Here is a 20,944-nt window from a genome sequence, read left to right as displayed (position 1 = left end):
GACCGGATCATGCAGCTTCATATGAAAATCCCTATTTATTATAATTGCCAGACCTGAAATAACAAGCACTTTTCACCTATTGTGTCCCCCCCATTTCCTTGTAGATTGTAAGCTTGCGAGCAGGGACCTCACTCCTAATGTCACTGTTTAAATTCTCTTAACTTGTATTGAATTTGTCGGTATATGTCCCCGCTTAATTGTAAAGTGCTGCGGAATATGTTGGCGCTATATAAATAAAGATTATTATTATTATTACAACAAGTTTTGGGGTCCAATTTCTTCTCTTATCCTTGGAAAAATAAAAATTTGGGGGCGAAAAGATCATATTTTTTCACAAAAATTATTTTTTTATTTTCACGGCTCTGCATTATAAACTTCTGTGAAGCACTTGTTGGGTCAAAGTGCTCACCACACATCTAGATAAGTTCCTTAAGGGGTCTACTTTCCAAAATGGTGTCACCTGTGGGGGGTTTCAATGTTTAGGCACATCAGGGGCTCTCCAAACGCAACATGGCGTCCCATCTCAATTCCTGTCAATTTTGCATTGAAAAGTCAAATGGCACTCCTTCCCTTCCGAGCTCTGCCATGCGCCCAACAAGTGGTTTACCCCCAGATATGGGGTATCAGCGTACTCAGCACAAATTGTACAACAACGTTTGGGGTCCATTTTATCCTGTTACCCTTGGTAAAATAAAACAAATTGGAGCGGAAATAAATTTTGTGTGAAAAAAAGTTAAATGTTCATTTTTATTTAAACATTCCAAAAATTCCTGTGAAACACCTGAAGGGTTAATAAACTTCTTGAATGTGGTTTTGAGCACCTTGAGGGGTGCAGTTTTTGAAATGGTGTCACACTTGGGTATTTTCTATCATATAGACCCCTCAAAATGACTTCAATGTGATGTGGTCCCTAAAAAAAAAAATGGTGTTGTAAATATGAGAAATTGCTGGTCAACTTTTAACCCTTATAACTCCCTAACAAAAAAAAAAATTTTGGTTCCAAAATTGTGCTGATGTAAAGTAGACATGTGGGAAATGTTACTTATTAAGTATTTTGTGTGACATATCTCTGTGATTTAAGGGCATAAAAATTCAAAGTTGGAAAATTGCGAAATTTCAAAATTTTCGCCAAATTTCCGTTTTTTTCCCCACAAATAACCGCAAGTTATATTTAAGAAATTTTAGCACCATCATGAAGTACAATATGTCACGATCTGTAGAAGCGTTCTAGAGTTATAACCTCATAAAAGGGACAGTGGTCAGAATTGTAAAAATTGGCCCGGTCATTAACGTGCAAACCACCCTTGGGGGTAAAGGGGTTAAACATTAAAGACAAATTAATGACAAAAAGCAAAACACATTTTGTACCAAAGTCCCCTGTGCTTTAGCTGCAAAAACAGTATTGTGGTGCTTAAAGGGAACCTGTCACCCCCAAAATCGAGGGCGAGCTAAGCCCACCAGTATCAGGGGCTTATCTGCAGCATTCTGTAATGCATTCTGGAATGCTGTAGATAACCCGCCGATGTATCCAAAAATAAAAATAATTAAAAATGAGAAAAAGAGGTTATATTATACTCACCAAGGGACAGTCCAGGTCCGGTCCGATGGGCATCGCGGTCCGGCGCCTCCAATCTTCATCAGACGACGTCCTCTTCTTGTCTTCACGCTGCGGCTCCAGCGCAAAGTACTGCAGTGCGCAGGCCCCAGGCCTCTCTGACCTTTCCCGGCGCCTGCGCACCACAGCGTGAAGACAAGAAGAGGACGTCATCCTATCAAGATGGGAGGCCCAGGATCGGACCGCCCAGGTGAAAATAATATAACCTCTTTTTGTCATCTTTGAGGATACATCGGGGGCTTATCTACAGCATTACAGAATGCATTACAGAATGCTGGAGATAAGACCCTGGTGCCGGTGGGCTGAGCTCAACGTCAATTTTGGGGGTGACAGGTTCCCTTTAACACAAAATTCCTCTCTCAAGCGGACGGGGCGGGGGCACAGAGGAGCGGACGGGGCGGGGGCACAGAGGAGCGGACGGGGCGGGGGCACAGAGGAGCGGACGGGGCGGGGGCACAGAGGAGCGGACGGGGCGGGGGCACAGAGGAGCGGACGGGGCGGGGGCACAGAGGAGCGGACGGGGCGGGGGCACAGAGGAGCGGACGGGGCGGGGGCACAGAGGAGCGGACGGGGCGGGGGCACAGAGGAGCGGACGGGGCGGGGGCACAGAGGAGCGGACGGGGCGGGGGCACAGAGGAGCGGACGGGGCGGGGGCACAGAGGAGCGGACGGGGCGGGGGCACAGAGGAGCGGACGGGGCGGGGGCACAGAGGAGCGGACGGGGCGGGGGCACAGAGGAGCGGACGGGGCGGGGGCACAGAGGAGCGGACGGGGCGGGGGCACAGAGGAGCGGACGGGGCGGGGGCACAGAGGAGCGGACGGGGCGGGGGCACAGAGGAGCGGACGGGGCGGGGGCACAGAGGAGCGGACGGGGCGGGGGCACAGAGGAGCGGACGGGGCGGGGGCACAGAGGAGCGGACGGGGCGGGGGCACAGAGGAGCGGACGGGGCGGGGGCACAGAGGAGCGGACGGGGCGGGGGCACAGAGGAGCGGACGGGGCGGGGGCACAGAGGAGCGGACGGGGCGGGGGCACAGAGGAGCGGACGGGGCGGGGGCACAGAGGAGCGGACGGGGCGGGGGCACAGAGGAGCGGACGGGGCGGGGGCACAGAGGAGCGGACGGGGCGGGGGCACAGAGGAGCGGACGGGGCGGGGGCACAGAGGAGCGGACGGGGCGGGGGCACAGAGGAGCGGACGGGGCGGGGGCACAGAGGAGCGGACGGGGCGGGGGCACAGAGGAGCGGACGGGGCGGGGGCACAGAGGAGCGGACGGGGCGGGGGCACAGAGGAGCGGACGGGGCGGGGGCACAGAGGAGCGGACGGGGCGGGGGCACAGAGGAGCGGACGGGGCGGGGGCACAGAGGAGCGGACGGGGCGGGGGCACAGAGGAGCGGACGGGGCGGGGGCACAGAGGAGCGGACGGGGCGGGGGCACAGAGGAGCGGACGGGGCGGGGGCACAGAGGAGCGGACGGGGCGGGGGCACAGAGGAGCGGACGGGGCGGGGGCACAGAGGAGCGGACGGGGCGGGGGCACAGAGGAGCGGACGGGGCGGGGGCACAGAGGAGCGGACGGGGCGGGGGCACAGAGGAGCGGACGGGGCGGGGGCACAGAGGAGCGGACGGGGCGGGGGCACAGAGGAGCGGACGGGGCGGGGGCACAGAGGAGCGGACGGGGCGGGGGCACAGAGGAGCGGACGGGGCGGGGGCACAGAGGAGCGGACGGGGCGGGGGCACAGAGGAGCGGACGGGGCGGGGGCACAGAGGAGCGGACGGGGCGGGGGCACAGAGGAGCGGACGGGGCGGGGGCACAGAGGAGCGGACGGGGCGGGGGCACAGAGGAGCGGACGGGGCGGGGGCACAGAGGAGCGGACGGGGCGGGGGCACAGAGGAGCGGACGGGGCGGGGGCACAGAGGAGCGGACGGGGCGGGGGCACAGAGGAGCGGACGGGGCGGGGGCACAGAGGAGCGGACGGGGCGGGGGCACAGAGGAGCGGACGGGGCGGGGGCACAGAGGAGCGGACGGGGCGGGGGCACAGAGGAGCGGACGGGGCGGGGGCACAGAGGAGCGGACGGGGCGGGGGCACAGAGGAGCGGACGGGGCGGGGGCACAGAGGAGCGGACGGGGCGGGGGCACAGAGGAGCGGACGGGGCGGGGGCACAGAGGAGCGGACGGGGCGGGGGCACAGAGGAGCGGACGGGGCGGGGGCACAGAGGAGCGGACGGGGCGGGGACACAGAGGAGCGGACGGGGCGGGGACACAGAGGAGCGGACGGGGCGGGGACACAGAGGAGCGGACGGGGCGGGGACACAGAGGAGCGGACGGGGCGGGGACACAGAGGAGCGGACGGGGCGGGGACACAGAGGAGCGGACGGGGCGGGGACACAGAGGAGCGGACGGGGCGGGGACACAGAGGAGCGGACGGGGCGGGGACACAGAGGAGCGGACGGGGCGGGGACACAGAGGAGCGGACGGGGCGGGGACACAGAGGAGCGGACGGGGCGGGGACACAGAGGAGCGGACGGGGCGGGGACACAGAGGAGCGGACGGGGCGGGGACACAGAGGAGCGGACGGGGCGGGGACACAGAGGAGCGGACGGGGCGGGGACACAGAGGAGCGGACGGGGCGGGGACACAGAGGAGCGGACGGGGCGGGGACACAGAGGAGCGGACGGGGCGGGGACACAGAGGAGCGGACGGGGCGGGGACACAGAGGAGCGGACGGGGCGGGGACACAGAGGAGCGGACGGGGCGGGGACACAGAGGAGCGGACGGGGCGGGGACACAGAGGAGCGGACGGGGCGGGGACACAGAGGAGCGGACGGGGCGGGGACACAGAGGAGCGGACGGGGCGGGGACACAGAGGAGCGGACGGGGCGGGGACACAGAGGAGCGGACGGGGCGGGGACACAGAGGAGCGGACGGGGCGGGGACACAGAGGAGCGGACGGGGCGGGGACACAGAGGAGCGGACGGGGCGGGGACACAGAGGAGCGGACGGGGCGGGGACACAGAGGAGCGGACGGGGCGGGGACACAGAGGAGCGGACGGGGCGGGGACACAGAGGAGCGGACGGGGCGGGGGACACAGAGGAGCGGACGGGGCGGGGGCACAGAGGAGCGGACGGGGCGGGGGCACAGAGGAGCGGACGGGGCGGGGGCACAGAGGAGCGGACGGGGCGGGGGCACAGAGGAGCGGACGGGGCGGGGGCACAGAGGAGCGGACGGGGCCACAGAGGAGCGGACGGGGCGGGGGCACAGAGGAGCGGACGGGGCGGGGGCACAGAGGAGCGGACGGGGCGGGGACACAGAGGAGCGGACGGGGCGGGGACACAGAGGAGCGGACGGGGCGGGGACACAGAGGAGCGGACGGGGCGGGGACACAGAGGAGCGGACGGGGCGGGGACACAGAGGAGCGGACGGGGCGGGGACACAGAGGAGCGGACGGGGCGGGGACACAGAGGAGCGGACGGGGCGGGGACACAGACCCTAGCAATATAAATGGAGAGAAAGGGAGGTTTTGGTGTTTTTTCTTTTAGGAATTATACTCGTCTCTCTGACATTATCAGACGCCCACAGTGTCATCCCTTTGGGTCCTCGCATGGATTGTGGGGGCTCCAGCATTCCACTTGGTGAAGAGAAGTCCAGTGATGAGATGACATCTGCAGGGAGGTCACTGGATGGGGAAAAGCGACAATACCTAGAATAAAACAGAAAAAAAAAATCATGCAGAAACCTGGACACAAGTAGTGGCCGCCACCAGTGGCCTCCGGGCTAATACTGACCAGCACAGCGTGCGAGGACAATAAAGCCCGGGATCTGGAGACATTGTTATCACGCAGTGTCGCTCCCAGAGGTCATAGGACAGTCATCAACCTGACGTCATGTGTGCCCAATAATATTAATGAGAAAACGTTTTATGTAAAAAAAAAAAAATAAAACAGGACGGACTCCGCACCATCAGGCAGATTCTCATGTTAATATCAATCCCTCAAATCTCCATCATCATTCATCCCCTCCCCTGTCCCCCCCCCCCCCCCACACACGTAGCGCTATACATCCCTGCACCCCCCACCGCAAGAGACATCACACACTGACCTGCACAACGCGTGACATCAGCCCCCCACACCATGCAGACCCATGCGAGTAACATCAGCCCCATTCTGCAGGTAGACACCCCCCCCCCCCGCACACAGATCCCCCCACCGTCCAGCATGCACATGCAGCCCCATGCAAGCAACATCACCCCTCTCTCCCCAGGCAGATCCCCCCCACCGTCCAGCATGCACATGCAGCCCCATACAAGCAATATCACCCCTTTCTCCCCAGGCAGATCCCCCCACCGTCCAGCATGCTCATGCAGCCCCATACAAGCAATATCACCCCTTTCTCCCCAGGCAGATCCCCCCCCACCGTCCAGCATGCACATGCAGCCCCATACAAGCAATATCACCCCTTTCTCCCCAGGCAGATCCCCCCACCGTCCAGCATGCTCATGCAGCCCCATGCAAGCAACATCACCCCTTTCTCCCGAGGCAGATCCCCCCTTCCAGCACGCGCATGCAGCCCCATGCAAGCAACATCACCCCTCTCTCCCCAGGCAGATCCCCCCTTCCAGCACGCGCATGCAGCCCCATGCAAGCAACATCACCCCTTTCTCCCCCAGGCAGATCCCCCCACCGTCCAGCACGCACATGCAGCCCCATGCAAGCAACACCACCCCTTTCTCCCCAGGCAGATCCCCCCCTTCCAGCACGCGCATGCAGCCCCATGCAAGCAACATCACCCCTTTCTCCCCAGGCAGATGCCCCCGTTCCAGCACGCGCATGCAGCCCCATGCAAGCAACATCACCCCTTTCTCCAAAGGCAGATGCCCCCACCGTCCAGCATGCACATGCAGCCCCATGCAAGCAACATCACCCCTTTCTCCCCAGGCAGATGCCCCCACCGTCCAGCACGCACATGCAGCCCCATGCAAGCAACATCACCCCTTTCTCCCAGGCAGATGCCCCCACCGTCCAGCATGCACATGCAGCCCCATGCAAGCAACATCACCCCTTTCTCCCAGGCAGATGCCCCCACCGTCCAGCATGCACATGCAGCCCCATGCAAGCAACATCACCCCTTTCTCCCCCAGGCAGATCCCCCCACCGTCCAGCATGCACATGCAGCCCCGTGCAAGCAACATCACCCCTTTCTCCCCAGGCAGATGCCCCCACCGTCCAGCATGCACATGCAGCCCCATGCAAGCAACATCACCCCTTTCTCCCCAGGCAGATGCCCCCACCGTCCAGCATGCACATGCAGCCCCATGCAAGCAACATCACCCCTTTCTCCCAGGCAGATCCCCCCACCGTCCAGCATGCACATGCAGCCCCGTGCAAGCAACATCACCCCTTTCTCCCAGGCAGATGCCCCCACCGTCCAGCATGCACATGCAGCCCCGTGCAAGCAACATCACCCCTTTCTCCCAGGCAGATCCCCCCACCGTCCAGCATGCACATGCAGCCCCATGCAAGCAACATCACCCCTTTCTCCCCAGGCAGATGCCCCCACCGTCCAGCATGCACATGCAGCCCCGTGCAAGCAACATCACCCCTTTCTCCCCAGGCAGATGCCCCCACCGTCCAGCATGCACATGCAGCCCCATGCAAGCAACATCACCCCTTTCTCCCAGGCAGATCCCCCCACCGTCCAGCATGCACATGCAGCCCCGTGCAAGCAACATCACCCCTTTCTCCCAGGCAGATCCCCCCACCGTCCAGCATGCACATGCAGCCCCGTGCAAGCAACATCACCCCTTTCTCCCAGGCAGATGCCCCCACCGTCCAGCATGCACATGCAGCCCCGTGCAAGCAACATCACCCCTTTCTCCCAGGCAGATGCCCCCACCGTCCAGCATGCACATGCAGCCCCATGCAAGCAACATCACCCCTTTCTCCCAGGCAGATGCCCCCACCGTCCAGCATGCACATGCAGCCCCATGCAAGCAACATCACCCCTCTCTCCCCCAGGCAGATGCCCCCCTTCCAGCATGCACATGCAGCCCCGTGCAAGCAACATCACCCCTTTCTCCCAGGCAGATGCCCCCACCGTCCAGCATGCACATGCAGCCCCATGCAAGCAACATCACCCCTTTCTCCCCCAGGCAGATCCCCCCACCGTCCAGCGTGCAGCCCCATGCAAGCAACATCACCCCTTTCTCCCCCAGGCAGACTCCCACTTACCTGGTCTGTGACTATGGAGGAGGAACCCAAAACACCCCAAATCCTGCACACAGTCCTCGAAATCCCGCCATGACGTCCACAGCTTCCGTTTCTCCTGTCTGCTCTATGGAGGGAGAGGCGCCGCCCCTTCCGGTCACATGGGCGTGACGTCACCAGAGGTCCTTTAGCCGCCTTGGATTTAGCCTCTAGCCTGAGACCAGGCTTCGCTGGAGTAGGTGAGTATGACGTCTTCAAGGAGGCGGGAAGTGGGAGGGGCCCGGGGCGGGGGGAGGAGCCCGGGGCGGGGGGAGGCGGCTCCGGACTCTAATTTAAAAAAAAAAAAGACCAGAAAGAAAACTTGCTCCCGTGCCGCCCCCCCTCCCCCCATCGTCCTGCCGTAGGCACGAGCACACAAGTGCGTAAACATATAATAAGTGATGATCCAGAAAGGAGAAGTCTTATTTGATTGGTGCACATTTATGGCATAAAATGCTTTATTATAAGGGGGATCCAGACACGTGTCGGCCCCGTAGTAACTGCCCGCTCCTCGCGTGGGCATCAGTTGGCACCATGAGGCGGCCATGCTGTGCCCTGACAGTGACAGTTTACCAGGAGCCGCCATCAGGATCTGACTGGAGACAAGATAGGAACAAGGTGATTACCGACATATTGTGCAGAGTCTGTGAGTCCAAAGTCGGCACAACCTGAAATCTTTGCGGAGGAAAGTGAAGAATTCTAGAATCGTAAGTTCTCTAATCAGCGCCACATGTCAGGCCGGCGTCACACTCGGCGTAAGACAATACGCTCCGTAATTTACGGCTGTAATACGCAGAAAAGTCCCCAAAATCGTGGTCCGTAGCTCCTCCGTAGGCAGGGTGTGTCAGCGTATTCTGTGCATGGCATCCTCCGTATGTAATCCGTATGGCAGCCGTACAATGGATCCATGTGCTCAAAAAATAATAAAAACATATATACTGTCTATATATATATATATATGTATATGTATGTCAGTGAGACACATGTATGTATATATATTAATATTTCATCCAGCGCGATATAGCAGAAAGCCGGTAATTCAATTGCCGTCTTTTGCTATCTCCTTCCTAAACCCGACATGATATGAGACATGTCTACATACAGTAAACCATCTCATATCACCATTTTTTCTTGCATATTCCACACTACTAATGTTAGTATGTGCAAAATTTGGGCGCTCTAGCTATTAAATTAAAGGGTTAAATGGCGGAAACAATTGGCGTGGGCTCCCACGCAATTTTCTCCGCCAGAGTAGTAAAGCCAGTGACTGAGGGCAGATATTAATAGCCTGGAGAGGGTCCACGGTTATTGCCCCCCCCCCCCCCCCCGGCTAAAAACACCTGCCCCCAGCCGCCCCAGAAAAGGCACATCTGGAAGATGCGCCTATTCTGGCACTTGGCCACTCTCTTCCCATTCCCGTGTAGCGGTGGGATATGGGGTAATGAAGGGTTAATGTCATCTTGCTATTGTAAGGGGACATTAAGCCTAATTAATAATGGAGAGACGTCAATTATGACACCTATCCATTATTAATCCAATAGTAGTAAAGGGTTAAAAAAACACACACATTATTACAAAGTCTTTTAATGAAATAAACACACAGGTTGTTGGAATAATTTATTATTCTGGTAACCCACCTGAAGACCCTCGCTCTGTAACAAAGGAAAATATCTATCAGCATATGTACGGGTGTTTAATCCATATTTTAAGCACTATCATTACTAAGTGCATACATTTGATAGCACTTTGGTTCAGGATTTATTTAGCAACATTTCAATAGAGCATGCGGTTTGAGCCTCTATTTCTTCATCTCGCTTTAGTCAGTATAATTATAAGTAAATAGATGACTTTAATATTGAAATTCCTCATCAATTGGTGATTTGAAGTTAGTGGAGGTATTTTCTCAGCATGCTCTATTGTTGAAAAATTTGTTGTATCCAGGAATGTTTATTTTATCTCTTGCTCCCTCACTAGTATTATATTTTGCTCTACACCTACCTGCCATTACATTTATCTGTACGGTTTTAAGGCATTGTTTTATTTTTTGTATTTGTCTGTATTAATAAAGTTATAACTTTTTATTGAAAAGAATCAAAACACTCTTTGATTTAGCACGCAGTTTAATAATTGCCTAGCTGATCAGTATGTTTTATTATTGATGTGTAAATTAACTTGGACAATTAATTATTCGGCCTTCAGATGAGCTCACTGGTGGATTCACAGTTACCTCGTTTTGCAGTATTACATGTACTGTGATACATAGAGGCTGTAGAAACCAAACGGCTCAACATACTAAATTACATTTTACTGTAAAAATTATATTTACCCATAAATACAAGAATAAAAAAAACCAAGATGTCAATTTGACTTTGTTTTAGTGAAGCGGTGAAATCTACCAGTTCTTTAAAGCATGTGTCTGGGACTTTAACATTGATGGACTATCCTTAGGGTAGGTGATGAATGTCTGATTGGTAAGTACCCCCGGAGATCAGCCCTTCCTGGTGTCGTCGGCAGCCGGAACTGCTCAGTTATGGAGCTGCACAGCACAGCTTTGTCTACAGAATAGTGACACATGCACATACTATTCAATAGAGAAGGCATGTGCAGTACCTGGCCGTGGCCACTATACTGTCGATGGAGCTGTTCTGGACAGAGCCACAACTCAGCACTTCCAGCCGCCACCGCCAGGATCGGTTGGGTACCGGGTGTCGCACCCCCAGTAATCAGACATTGATGACCTCTCCGAAGAATAAGCCATCAATGTTACAGTGCCAGATAGCCCCTTTAAAGCTGCTCATACACATTAGATAAATGTTGTCTGACTTTGGCGGGATCGGCAGGCCTTATACTGTGTATCGGGGTCCCCAGCTTCACCCTGAACAGAGGACGGGGGCAGAGAATGATCCGCCCTGTTGAATGTCCTTTTGTTCGGGGTGTAGATAAGCTATGGTCAGGCTGCGGCTAATGTGCATGGCCAGCTTTGGCGTGTGACTGCCATGTAATGCTTTTCAAAAACCTGACCAGCACATCCAAACATAGACTAAGTGTGAACAGGTGCATCTTTCAGCGCTGCAGTGTGCTGCCTTATTTACTTAACTTGCCATGTAATGCTGACATGTTATTATCAAGGTGTTTTTCTTACAATCTCCTTTATTTTAGTGACCCTGCTAATAATGGCCACTAGCGCACTCAGCCACAGTACAGCAACCCTGTATGTTGGGGATCTCCTTCCGGAGGTCACAGAGGAGATGCTGCATGAAAAGTTCACTCCTGCCGGCAACATTTTGTCAGTCATCATATGCAGAGACAAGATCACCGGTCAGTCTCTTGGCTACGCTTACATCAATTTCCAGCAGCCGGAGGACGGTGAGAAGCAATACACAACTATAGCTATACATTGCAGCCCTGCCAGCAACAAGGCTGGGGTGAAATATTGCAACTGTTCCACAAATATCATGGACATACAAGATTGTAGATACAGTGGGGAAAATAAGTATTTGATACGCTGCCGATTTTACATGTTTTCCCACCTACAAAGAATGCAGAGGTCTGAAATTTTTATCGTAGGTACACGTCACCTGTGAGAGACAACCTAAAAATAAAAACCAAACAATCACATTGAATGATTTTTACACAATTTACATTTTATTGCTTGAAATACTGTATATTTTTTTTAATTTCTGGCAATTTTTTAGCTTAACATATAATGTATTAAAAATAAAAAAAATCTTGCAACTTTCAAACTGGACATGGGTGCTTTTATAGATTATAACTTCCTGTTGTTTCAGGAAACAACAGGTGTACATAGCTACAGTCATCAGACCTGAGTCCAATAATTTTATTAAAGCATCTAATGAGCGTGTACAAGTGTCATTGTGAAGGGAGGGTGAGCAGGGTCAGCTGTGACATCTCCTATTGTAATTAGTGGATCTTGTATTATCAGCTGTATGTAGAAGCGTTACCGTCATCCTTCCTCTGCTGATAAGGAGCCTGCTGAAAACTCTTCCTGAAAGGGCAGAAAGTATGAACAGTTCAAGATTTCTAAAAAAATTTTAGAACAAGAAAAATTTGCAAATTATTTTTTTTTAAATAAAATTAATGCAAAACAAAATATAGTAAAAAATGTTGTAGCATGGAATGCTGGAGCTGATCAACAATTCCTATCATGGCATGGCATCCTATCAGGGCGCAGAGGTCACCGAGGTGGATAAAGTCATTGATAGTCTCTTTCTTTGAAAATGTCCCCCATCCTTTCCCGCCAGCGGAGCGAGCTCTGGATACCATGAACTTTGAAGACATGAATGGCAAAGCGATGCGCATTATGTGGTGTCAGCGCAACCCGTCCGTAATAAAGAGCAGGATCGGCAACATTTTTATCAAGAACCTGGATAAGACCATCGATAGTAAATTACTGTACGACACATTTTCTGCTTTTGGCAGCATCATGTCGTGTAAGGTAAGTCAGTCATCCACCACATACGGATGTGTGAGGTCTGTGCAGTAGTAAGGTCCCTTATTAATATGAGGTGTTGCAGGTCGTGTGTGACGAAAATGGATCTAAAGGTTATGGGTTTGTACATTTCGAGACCCGCGAATCAGCCCAGAAGGCCATTGACTCGTTGAATGGCAAGATCCTAAATGACCAGAAAGTGTAAGTATGCCCTCATGTAAGGCCGGCTTCACGTGTCTGGGATTTCTGGACTCCTGGACCCCAAATCAACATTCTCATAGGCATATTTCAAGCTTTAGGGTTCGGGTCAGGAGACCTTCGGCTGGTCTGCAAACCGCGACCTGTATACAGACTGAGACGTGCCAAGACGGCCTAACACAAAGAATCCACAATCGATTATTGACTTACATGTCGCCAGTGGCAGGGGTTATCCACCTCTGGGGACTTTTTTTTTTACTTAATTGCATTTATTTGGGGCTAAAAGTCATTTTTGCAATTCAGTTTCCTTACAAAATTTGCACCTTTTGGCTTTTACAGGCTGTTTGTCTCCTCCTCCCTGCACATTCAACTTTTCTGTGGTCAGTGGTCATAAATCAGCTGAGAAGAGCTCAGAAATAGACAGATAAGTGTTAGAAGCTCTCTTTCTGGATCCTTAGGCTATGTTTACACACAGCAGCAAAATCTGCAGCGTTTCCGCAGCAGTTTCCCATGCGTTGTACAGTACAAAGTAAACCTATGGGAAACTCAATCCGCAGTGCACATGCTGTGGAAAAAAACGCGCGGAAACGCAGCGGTTTACATTCGGCAGCATGTCAATTCTTTGTGCGGGATCCGCAGCAGTTTTACACCTGCTCCATAACAGAAAACCGCAGGTGTAAAAACGCAGTAAATCCGCAGTGGACCATTCTACGTGTGCACATACCCTTAGGCCGGCCTCACACTCAGCGTATAAAAATATGGTCCGTAAATTACGTAGAAAAGTCCCCAAAATAGTGGTCCGTATCTCCTCCGTAGGCAGGGTGTGTCAGCGTATTTTGCGCATGGCATCCTCCATATGTAATCCGTATGGCATCCGTACTGCGAGATTTTCTCGCAGGCTTGCAAAACCGACATATGGACATACAATGGATCCATGTGCTCAAAAAATCGTAACAACATATATGCTGTCTATATATATATATATATATATATATATATATTAACCCCTTTCTGACCTCGGACGGGATAGTACGTCCAAGGTCAGATCCCCTGCTTTGATGCAGGGCTCCGCGGTGAGCCCGCATCAAAGCCGGGACATGTCAGCTGTTTTGAACAGCTGACATGTGCCCGTAATAGGCGCGAGCAGAATCGCGATCTGCCCGCGCCTATTAACTAGTTAAATGCTGCTGTCAAACGCAGACAGAGGCATTTAACTACCGCATCCGTCCGGGCGTCCGGAAATGACGTCATCGCCGACCCCGTCACATGATCGGAGGTAGGCGATGCTTCTCCATAGTAACCATAGAGCTCCTTGAGACCTCTATGGTTACTGATCGCCGGTAGCTGTGAGCGCCACCCTGTGGTCAGCGCTCACAGCACACCTGCAGTTCTGCTACATAGTAGCGATCAGCAGATCGCTGCTATGTAGCAGAGCCGATCGTGCTGTGCCTGCTTCTAGCCTCCCATGGAGGCTATTGAAGCATGGCAAAAATTAAAAAAAAGTTTAAAAAAATGTGAAAAAAATAAAAAAAATATAAGTTTAAATCACCCCCCTTTCGCCCCAATCAAAATAAATCAATAAAAATATCAAATCTACACATATTTGGTATCGCCGCGCTCAGAATCGCCCGATCTATCAATTAAAAAAAAGCATTAACCTGATCGCTAAACAGCGTAGTGAGAAAGAAATTTGAAACGCCAGAATTATGTTTTTTTGGTCGCCGCAACATTGCATTAAAATGCAATAACGGGCGATCAAAAGAACGTATCTGCACCAAAATGCTATCATTAAAAACGTCATCTCGGCAAGCAAAAAATAAGCCCTCAACCGACCCCAGATCATGAAAAATGGAGACGCCACGAGTATGGAAAAATGGCGCAATTTTTTTTTTCTGCAAACCTTGGAATTTTTTTTCACCACACTTAGGTAAAAAATAACCTACACATGTTAGGTGTCTATGAACTCGTAGTGACCTGGAGAATCATAATGTCAGGTCAGTTTTAGCATTTAGTGAACCTAGCAAAAAAGCCAAACAAAAAACAAGTGTGGGATTGCACTTTTTTTGCAATTTCACTGCACTTGGAATTTTTTTCCCGTTTTCTAGTACACGACATGCTAAAACCAATGATGGCGTTCAAAAGTACAACTCGTCCCGCAAAAAATAAGCCCTCACATGGCCAAATTGACGGAAAAATAAAAAAGTTATGGCTCTGGGAAGGAGGGGAGTGAAAAACGAACACGGAAAAACTAAAAATCCCAAGGTCATGAAGGGGTTAATATTTTATCCAGCGAGAGATAGCTTTAAAGCCAGTAATTCAATTGCCGGCTTTTGCTATCTCCTTCCCAAACCCGACATGATATGAGACATGGTTTACATACAGTAAACCATCTCATATCCCCATTTTTGTTACATATTACACACTACTAATGTCAGTAGTGTGTATGTGCAAAATTTGGGCGCTCTAGATATTAAATTAAAGGGTTAAATGGTGAAAAAAATTGGCGTGGGCTCCCGCGCAATTTTCTCCGCCAGAGTAGTAAAGCCAGTGACTGAGGGCAGATATTAATAGCCTGGAGAGGGTCTATGGTTTTCGCCCCCCCCCCCCCCCTCCCACCCCCCCGGCTAAAAACATCTGCCCCCAGCCACCCCAGAAAAGGCACATCTGGAAGAGGCTGGGAAAATATTCTGAAAAGTTCCCACGCTCGAGGTCATATGAGGACAACCAGCAGATGGTGCATCACCGCGAATGAAGGTAACTACAGGTCATTGTCCTACTTTCCATTCATTCGCTGGGGTTTTACAGGCAGGAGCACAGCTGCATTATAGCAGAACTCCTGCCTGTAAAATAATTTAACCCCTTCAGATGGATTTACATCGTGGGACGTGACAGATCATCGGAAGGTATGGGATATTGTTTTTTAACCATTTCATACTATTGGATTAATAATGGATAGGTGTCATAATTGACGCCTCTCCATTATTAATCTGGCTTAATGTCACCTTACAATAGCAAGGTGACATTAACCCTTCATTACCCCATATCCCACCGCTACACGGGAATGGGAAGAGAGTGGCCAAGTGCCAGAATAGGCGCATCTTCCAGATGTGCCTTTTCTGGGGTGGCGGGGGGCAGGTGTTTTTAGCCGGGGGGGGGGGGGGGGCAATAACCATGGACCCTCCAGGCTATTAATATCTGCCCACACTCACTGGCTTTACCACTCTGGCGGAGAAAATTGTGCGGGAGCCCACGCCAATTGTTTCCGCCCAAATTTTGCACATACACACTACTAACATTAGTAGTGTGGAATATGCAAAAAAAATGGTGATATGAGATGGTTTACTGTATGTAAACCAGGTCTCATATCATGTCGGGTTTAGGAAGGAGATAGCAAAAGCCGGCAATTGAATTACCGGCTTTAAAGCTATCTAGCGCTGTATGAAATATTAATATATACATATATGTGTCTCAATGACATATATATAAATATATATATATATATATATACCTATTCTATGTGTACACATTTATTCTACCTATTCTATTGTAACCTGTCAGTGTGATTTTACTGTACACCGCGCTGAATTGCCGGCTTTTCTCTCTAACACCGCAGCGTATTTCTCGCAAGTCACACTGCTGGTCCGTGTGTAATCCGTATTTTTCTGGCCCCCATAGACTTTCATTGGCGTATTTTTTGCGCAATACGGTGACAAACGCAGCATGCTGCGATTTTCTACGGCTGTAGAAGACCGTATAATACGGATCAGTAAAATACGGCTGATAGGAGCAGGGGCATAGAGAAGCATTGTACCGTATGCAATCCGTATTTTCTGCACCTCTCTTACGTCCGTAAAACACGGTAGTGTGACGCCGGCCTTAGAATGAGCTCACTCTTGGATTTTCAGTTAACCCATTCTGCAGCCAGCACTAGACAGAGCAACACTGAGGCTATACAAGGCAAATGGTGCAACATTCTTAATGAAACCCAATTGCAAAACTAAATTTTAGCCAAGAATATATGCATTTAAGTAAGAAACAAAGTGTCCCCAAAGGTGGATAACCGCGCTGCCAGCTATAGGGAAAATTGGGGTTCCCAGACCCTGTTCTACCAGGCTCCACGTATCTAGGACAGTGTGTGTGCCACAAATTTTTATGGGTACATCCAAACATTGCCAAAATGTCTGCAACTAAAAATCAGTTCTATATATCCGAATAAATGTTTTCTGCAATTAATGGTACAGTGGCAGAGATTTCACAATGTATATACAGAAATAAATATAAATATACTACACACATACAGTGGGGCAAAAAAGTATTTAGTCAGTCAGCAATAGTGCAAGTTCCACCACTTAAAAAGATGAGAGGCGTCTGTAATTTACATCATAGGTAGACCTCAACTATGGGAGACAAACTGAGAAAAAAAAATCCAGAAAATCACATTGTCTGTTTTTTTAACAATTTATTTGCATATTATGGTGGAAAATAAGTATTTGGTCAGAAACAAAATTTCATCTCAATACTTTGTAATATACAGTGGGGCAAAAAAGTATTTAGTCAGTCAGCAATAGTGCAAGTTCCACCACTTAAAAAGATGAGAGGCGTCTGTAATTTACATCATAGGTAGACCTCAACTATGGGAGACAAACTGAGAAAAAAAAATCCAGAAAATCACATTGTCTGTTTTTTTTAACATTTTATTTGCATATTATGGTGGAAAATAAGTATTTGGTCAGAAACAAACAATCAAGATTTCTGGCTCTCACAGACCTGTAACTTCTTCTTTAAGAGTCTCCTCTTTCCTCCACTCATTACCTGTAGTAATGGCACCTGTTTAAACTTGTTATCAGTATAAAAAGACACCTGTGCACACCCCCAAACAGTCTGACTCCAAACTCCACTATGGTGAAGACCAAAGAGCTGTCAAAGGACACCAGAAACAAAATTGTAGCCCTGCACCAGGCTGGGAAGACTAAATCTGTAATAGCCAACCAGCTTGGAGTGAAGAAATCAACAGTGGGAGCAATAATTAGAAAATGGAAGACATACAAGACCACTGATAATCTCCCTCGATCTGGGGCTCCACGCAAAATCCCACCCCGTGGGGTCAGAATGATCACAAGAACGGTGAGCAAAAATCCCAGAACCATGCGGGGGGACCTAGTGAATGAACTGCAGAGAGCTGGGACCAATGTAACAAGGCCTACCATAAGTAACACACTACGCCACCATGGACTCAGATCCTGCAGTGCCAGACGTGTCCCACTGCTTAAGCCAGTACATGTCCGGGCCCGTCTGAAGTTTGCTAGAGAGTATTTGGATGATCCAGAGGAGTTTTGGGAGAATGTCCTATGGTCTGATGAAACCAAACTGGAACTGTTTGGTAGAAACACAACTTGTCGTGTTTGGAGGAAAAAGAATACTGAGTTGCATCCATCAAACACCATACCTACTGTAAAGCATGGTGGTGGAAACATCATGCTTTGGGGCTGTTTCTCTGCAAAGGGGCCAGGACGACTGATCCGGGTACATGAAAGAATGAATGGGGCCATGTATCGTGAGATTTTGAGTGCAAACCTCCTTCCATCAGCAAGGGCATTGAAGATGAAACGTGGCTGGGTCTTTCAACATGACAATGATCCAAAGCACATCGCCAGGGCAACGAAGGAGTGGCTTCGTAAGAAGCATTTCAAGGTCCTGGAGTGGCCTAGCCAGTCTCCAGATCTCAACCCTATAAAAAAACCTTTGGAGGGAGTTGAAAGTCCGTGTTGCCAAGCGAAAAGCCAAAAACATCACTGCTCTAGAGGAGATCTGCATGGAGGAATGGGCCAACAACAGTGTGTGGCAACCTTGTGAAGACTTACAGAAAACGTTTGACCTCTGTCATTGGCAACAAAGGATATATTACAAAGTATTGAGATGAAATTTTGTTTCTGACCAAATACTTATTTTCCCTCATAATATGCAAATAAAATGTTAAAAAAACAGACAATGTGATTTTCTGGATTTTTTTTTCTCAGTTTGTCTCCCATAGTTGAGGTCTACCTATGATGTAAATTACAGACGCCTCTCATCTTTTTAAGTGGTGGAACTTGCACTATTGCTGACTGACTAAATACTTTTTTGCCCCACTGTATCCTTTGTTGGCCATGACAGAGGTCAAACGTTTTCTGTAAGTCTTCACAAGGTTGCCACACACTGTTGTTGGTATGTTGGCCCATTCCTCCATGCAGATCTCCTCTAGAACAGTGATGTTTTTGGCTTTTCGCTTGGCAACACGGACTTTCAACTCCCTCCAAAGGTTTTCTATAGGGTTGAGATCTGGAGACTGGCTAGGCCACTCCAGGACCTTGAAATGCTTCTTACGAAGCCACTCCTTCATTGCCCTGGCGGTGTGCTTTGGATCATTGTCATGTTGAAAGACCCAGCCACGTTTCATGTTCAATGCCCTTGCTGATGGAAGGAGGTTTGCACTCAAAATCTCACGATACATGGCCCCATTCATTCTTTCATGTACCCGGATCAGTCGTCCTGGCCCCTTTGCAGAGAAACAGCCCCAAAGCATGATGTTTCCACCACCATGCTTTACAGTAGGTATGGTGTTTGATGGATGCAACTCAGTATTCTTTTTCCTCCAAACACGACAAGTTGTGTTTCTACCAAACAGTTCCAGTTTGGTTTCATCAGACCATAGGACATTCTCCCAAAACTCCTCTGGATCATCCAAATGCTCTCTAGCAAACTTCAGACGGGCCCGGACATGTACTGGCTTAAGCAGTGGGACACGTCTGGCACTGCAGGATCTGAGTCCATGGTGGCGTAGTGTGTTACTTATGGTAGGCCTTGTTACATTGGTCCCAGCTCTCTGCAGTTCATTCACTAGGTCCCCCCGCGTGGTTCTGGGATTTTTGCTCACCGTTCTTGTGATCATTCTGACCCCACGGGGTGGGATTTTGCGTGGAGCCCCAGATCGAGGGAGATTATCAGTGGTCTTGTATGTCTTCCATTTTCTAATTATTGCTCCCACTGTTGATTTCTTCACTCCAAGCTGGTTGGCTATTGCAGATTCAGTCTTCCCAGCCTGGTGCAGGGCTACAATTTTGTTTCTGGTGTCCTTTGACAGCTCTTTGGTCTTCACCATAGTGGAGTTTGGAGTCAGACTGTTTGAGGGTGTGCACAGGTGTCTTTTTATACTGATAACAAGTTTAAACTGGTGCCATTACTACAGGTAATGAGTGGAGGAAAGAGGAGACTCTTAAAGAAGAAGTTACAGGTCTGTGAGAGCCAGAAATCTTGATTGTTTGTTTCTGACCAAATACTTATTTTCCACCATAATATGCAAATAAAATGTTAAAAAAACAGACAATGTGATTTTCTGGATTTTTTTTTCTCAGTTTGTCTCCCATAGTTGAGGTCTACCTATGATGTAAATTACAGACGCCTCTCATCTTTTTAAGTGGTGGAACTTGCACTATTGCTGACTGACTAAATACTTTTTTGCCCCACTGTATATACAAATATCTACATAGGAATACCCCTCTAAGGCCACGTTCACACGCTCAGTATTTGTAGCCAAAACCAGGAGCAGGTGATAAATCCAGAAGTGGTGCAGGTGTTTCTATCACACTTTTCCTCTGATAGTTCCTCTCCTGGTTTTGGCTACAAATACTGACTGAATACTGATCGGGTGAAAGTGGGCTAAATGTTTGGAGTTTTTTTGCCGCTTGTAAATAACAATTTTGGATAAACGTGTCTGCATTCTCTGTAAAGGTATATTGAACATTCCAAGTCCAGTCACAAACGAGAACCTGAAGTTGTTGCCAGTTCTTTATACACTAATGTTTACATCAATAACTTTGGAGAAAATATGGACGATGAACGGCTCAAGGAATTGTTCAGCAAATACGGTAAATATGAATCGTGTAGCTACGAGAATCACGGTTATTTCAGAAGACCGTATTGTGGCCATATTTTATTCTCTGTATTATTGCTCCACGTCCCGACCCATCAGCGGGTCTCATAACCTGAGGTAACCGCATCGCAGCCATTTATGATGTACGTTCTGGGCCAGGAGGCCCGCTGATGGGTCGGGACATCGAGCAATAACACAAAGAATAAAATATGGCCACAATACAGTCTTCTGAAGTCAGACTTATATATGGGTTGTCCTAAAGCTTCCGAAACCTAAATTTGGGCAATACTCTCACTTTAGGGCCTACACGGAGCGTTAAAGTCATGACTGATCAAAATGGGACGTCCAAGGGATTCGGCTTTGTGAGCTTTAAGAAACACGAGGACGCCCTAAAAGTGAGATGGAGACTTACGAAATATCTGGAGTCAGGATTGGTATCTCTGTTATTGTAGGCCGTCTAAGTTGGTGGAAGATGAGCAGCAATAATCATTTATCAGTCTGTATACCACTCTCGTGAGACAGCATTCCCCTTTGTA

General features: G+C 50.3%; 1 protein-coding gene and 1 long non-coding RNA gene across 5 annotated transcripts in view; one reads left to right on the top strand and one right to left on the bottom strand.

Annotated features, from left to right (window-relative positions):
- Positions 1-361: 361 nt before the first annotated feature.
- On the bottom strand, positions 362-7,973 carry LOC138653072 (uncharacterized). Its single transcript, XR_011315714.1, has 3 exons — positions 7,837-7,973; positions 5,171-5,309; positions 362-910 (listed from the first exon to the last, which is right to left on the bottom strand). It is a non-coding gene; the product is annotated as an uncharacterized lncRNA (long non-coding RNA).
- A 21-nt stretch (positions 7,974-7,994) lies between these two features.
- Positions 7,995-20,944, top strand: part of LOC138653070 (polyadenylate-binding protein 1-like) — a 29,956-nt gene continuing 17,006 nt past the window's right edge. Inside the window, exons 1-6 of one of the 4 annotated variants that reach the window (XM_069743184.1) lie at positions 7,995-8,051; positions 11,011-11,217; positions 12,114-12,307; positions 12,387-12,502; positions 20,267-20,403; positions 20,709-20,803. In XM_069743184.1, the coding sequence (XP_069599285.1) occupies positions 11,025-11,217; positions 12,114-12,307; positions 12,387-12,502; positions 20,267-20,403; positions 20,709-20,803 (735 nt within the window). In that variant the 5' untranslated portion in view covers positions 7,995-8,051; positions 11,011-11,024. Of the gene's footprint in view, positions 8,052-8,128; positions 8,559-11,010; positions 11,218-12,113; positions 12,308-12,386; positions 12,503-20,266; positions 20,404-20,708; positions 20,804-20,944 lie in introns of those variants that run through there. The other 3 variants (XM_069743183.1, XM_069743181.1, XM_069743182.1) reach the window with 3 other exon arrangements.

This window comes from Ranitomeya imitator, unplaced genomic scaffold (genome assembly GCF_032444005.1).
Source record: "Ranitomeya imitator isolate aRanImi1 unplaced genomic scaffold, aRanImi1.pri SCAFFOLD_194, whole genome shotgun sequence".
Taxonomy (NCBI): Eukaryota; Metazoa; Chordata; class Amphibia; order Anura; family Dendrobatidae; genus Ranitomeya; species Ranitomeya imitator.
The sequence above is the reverse complement of the archived record's forward strand: the minus strand, read 5'-3'. Positions and strand labels throughout refer to the sequence as shown.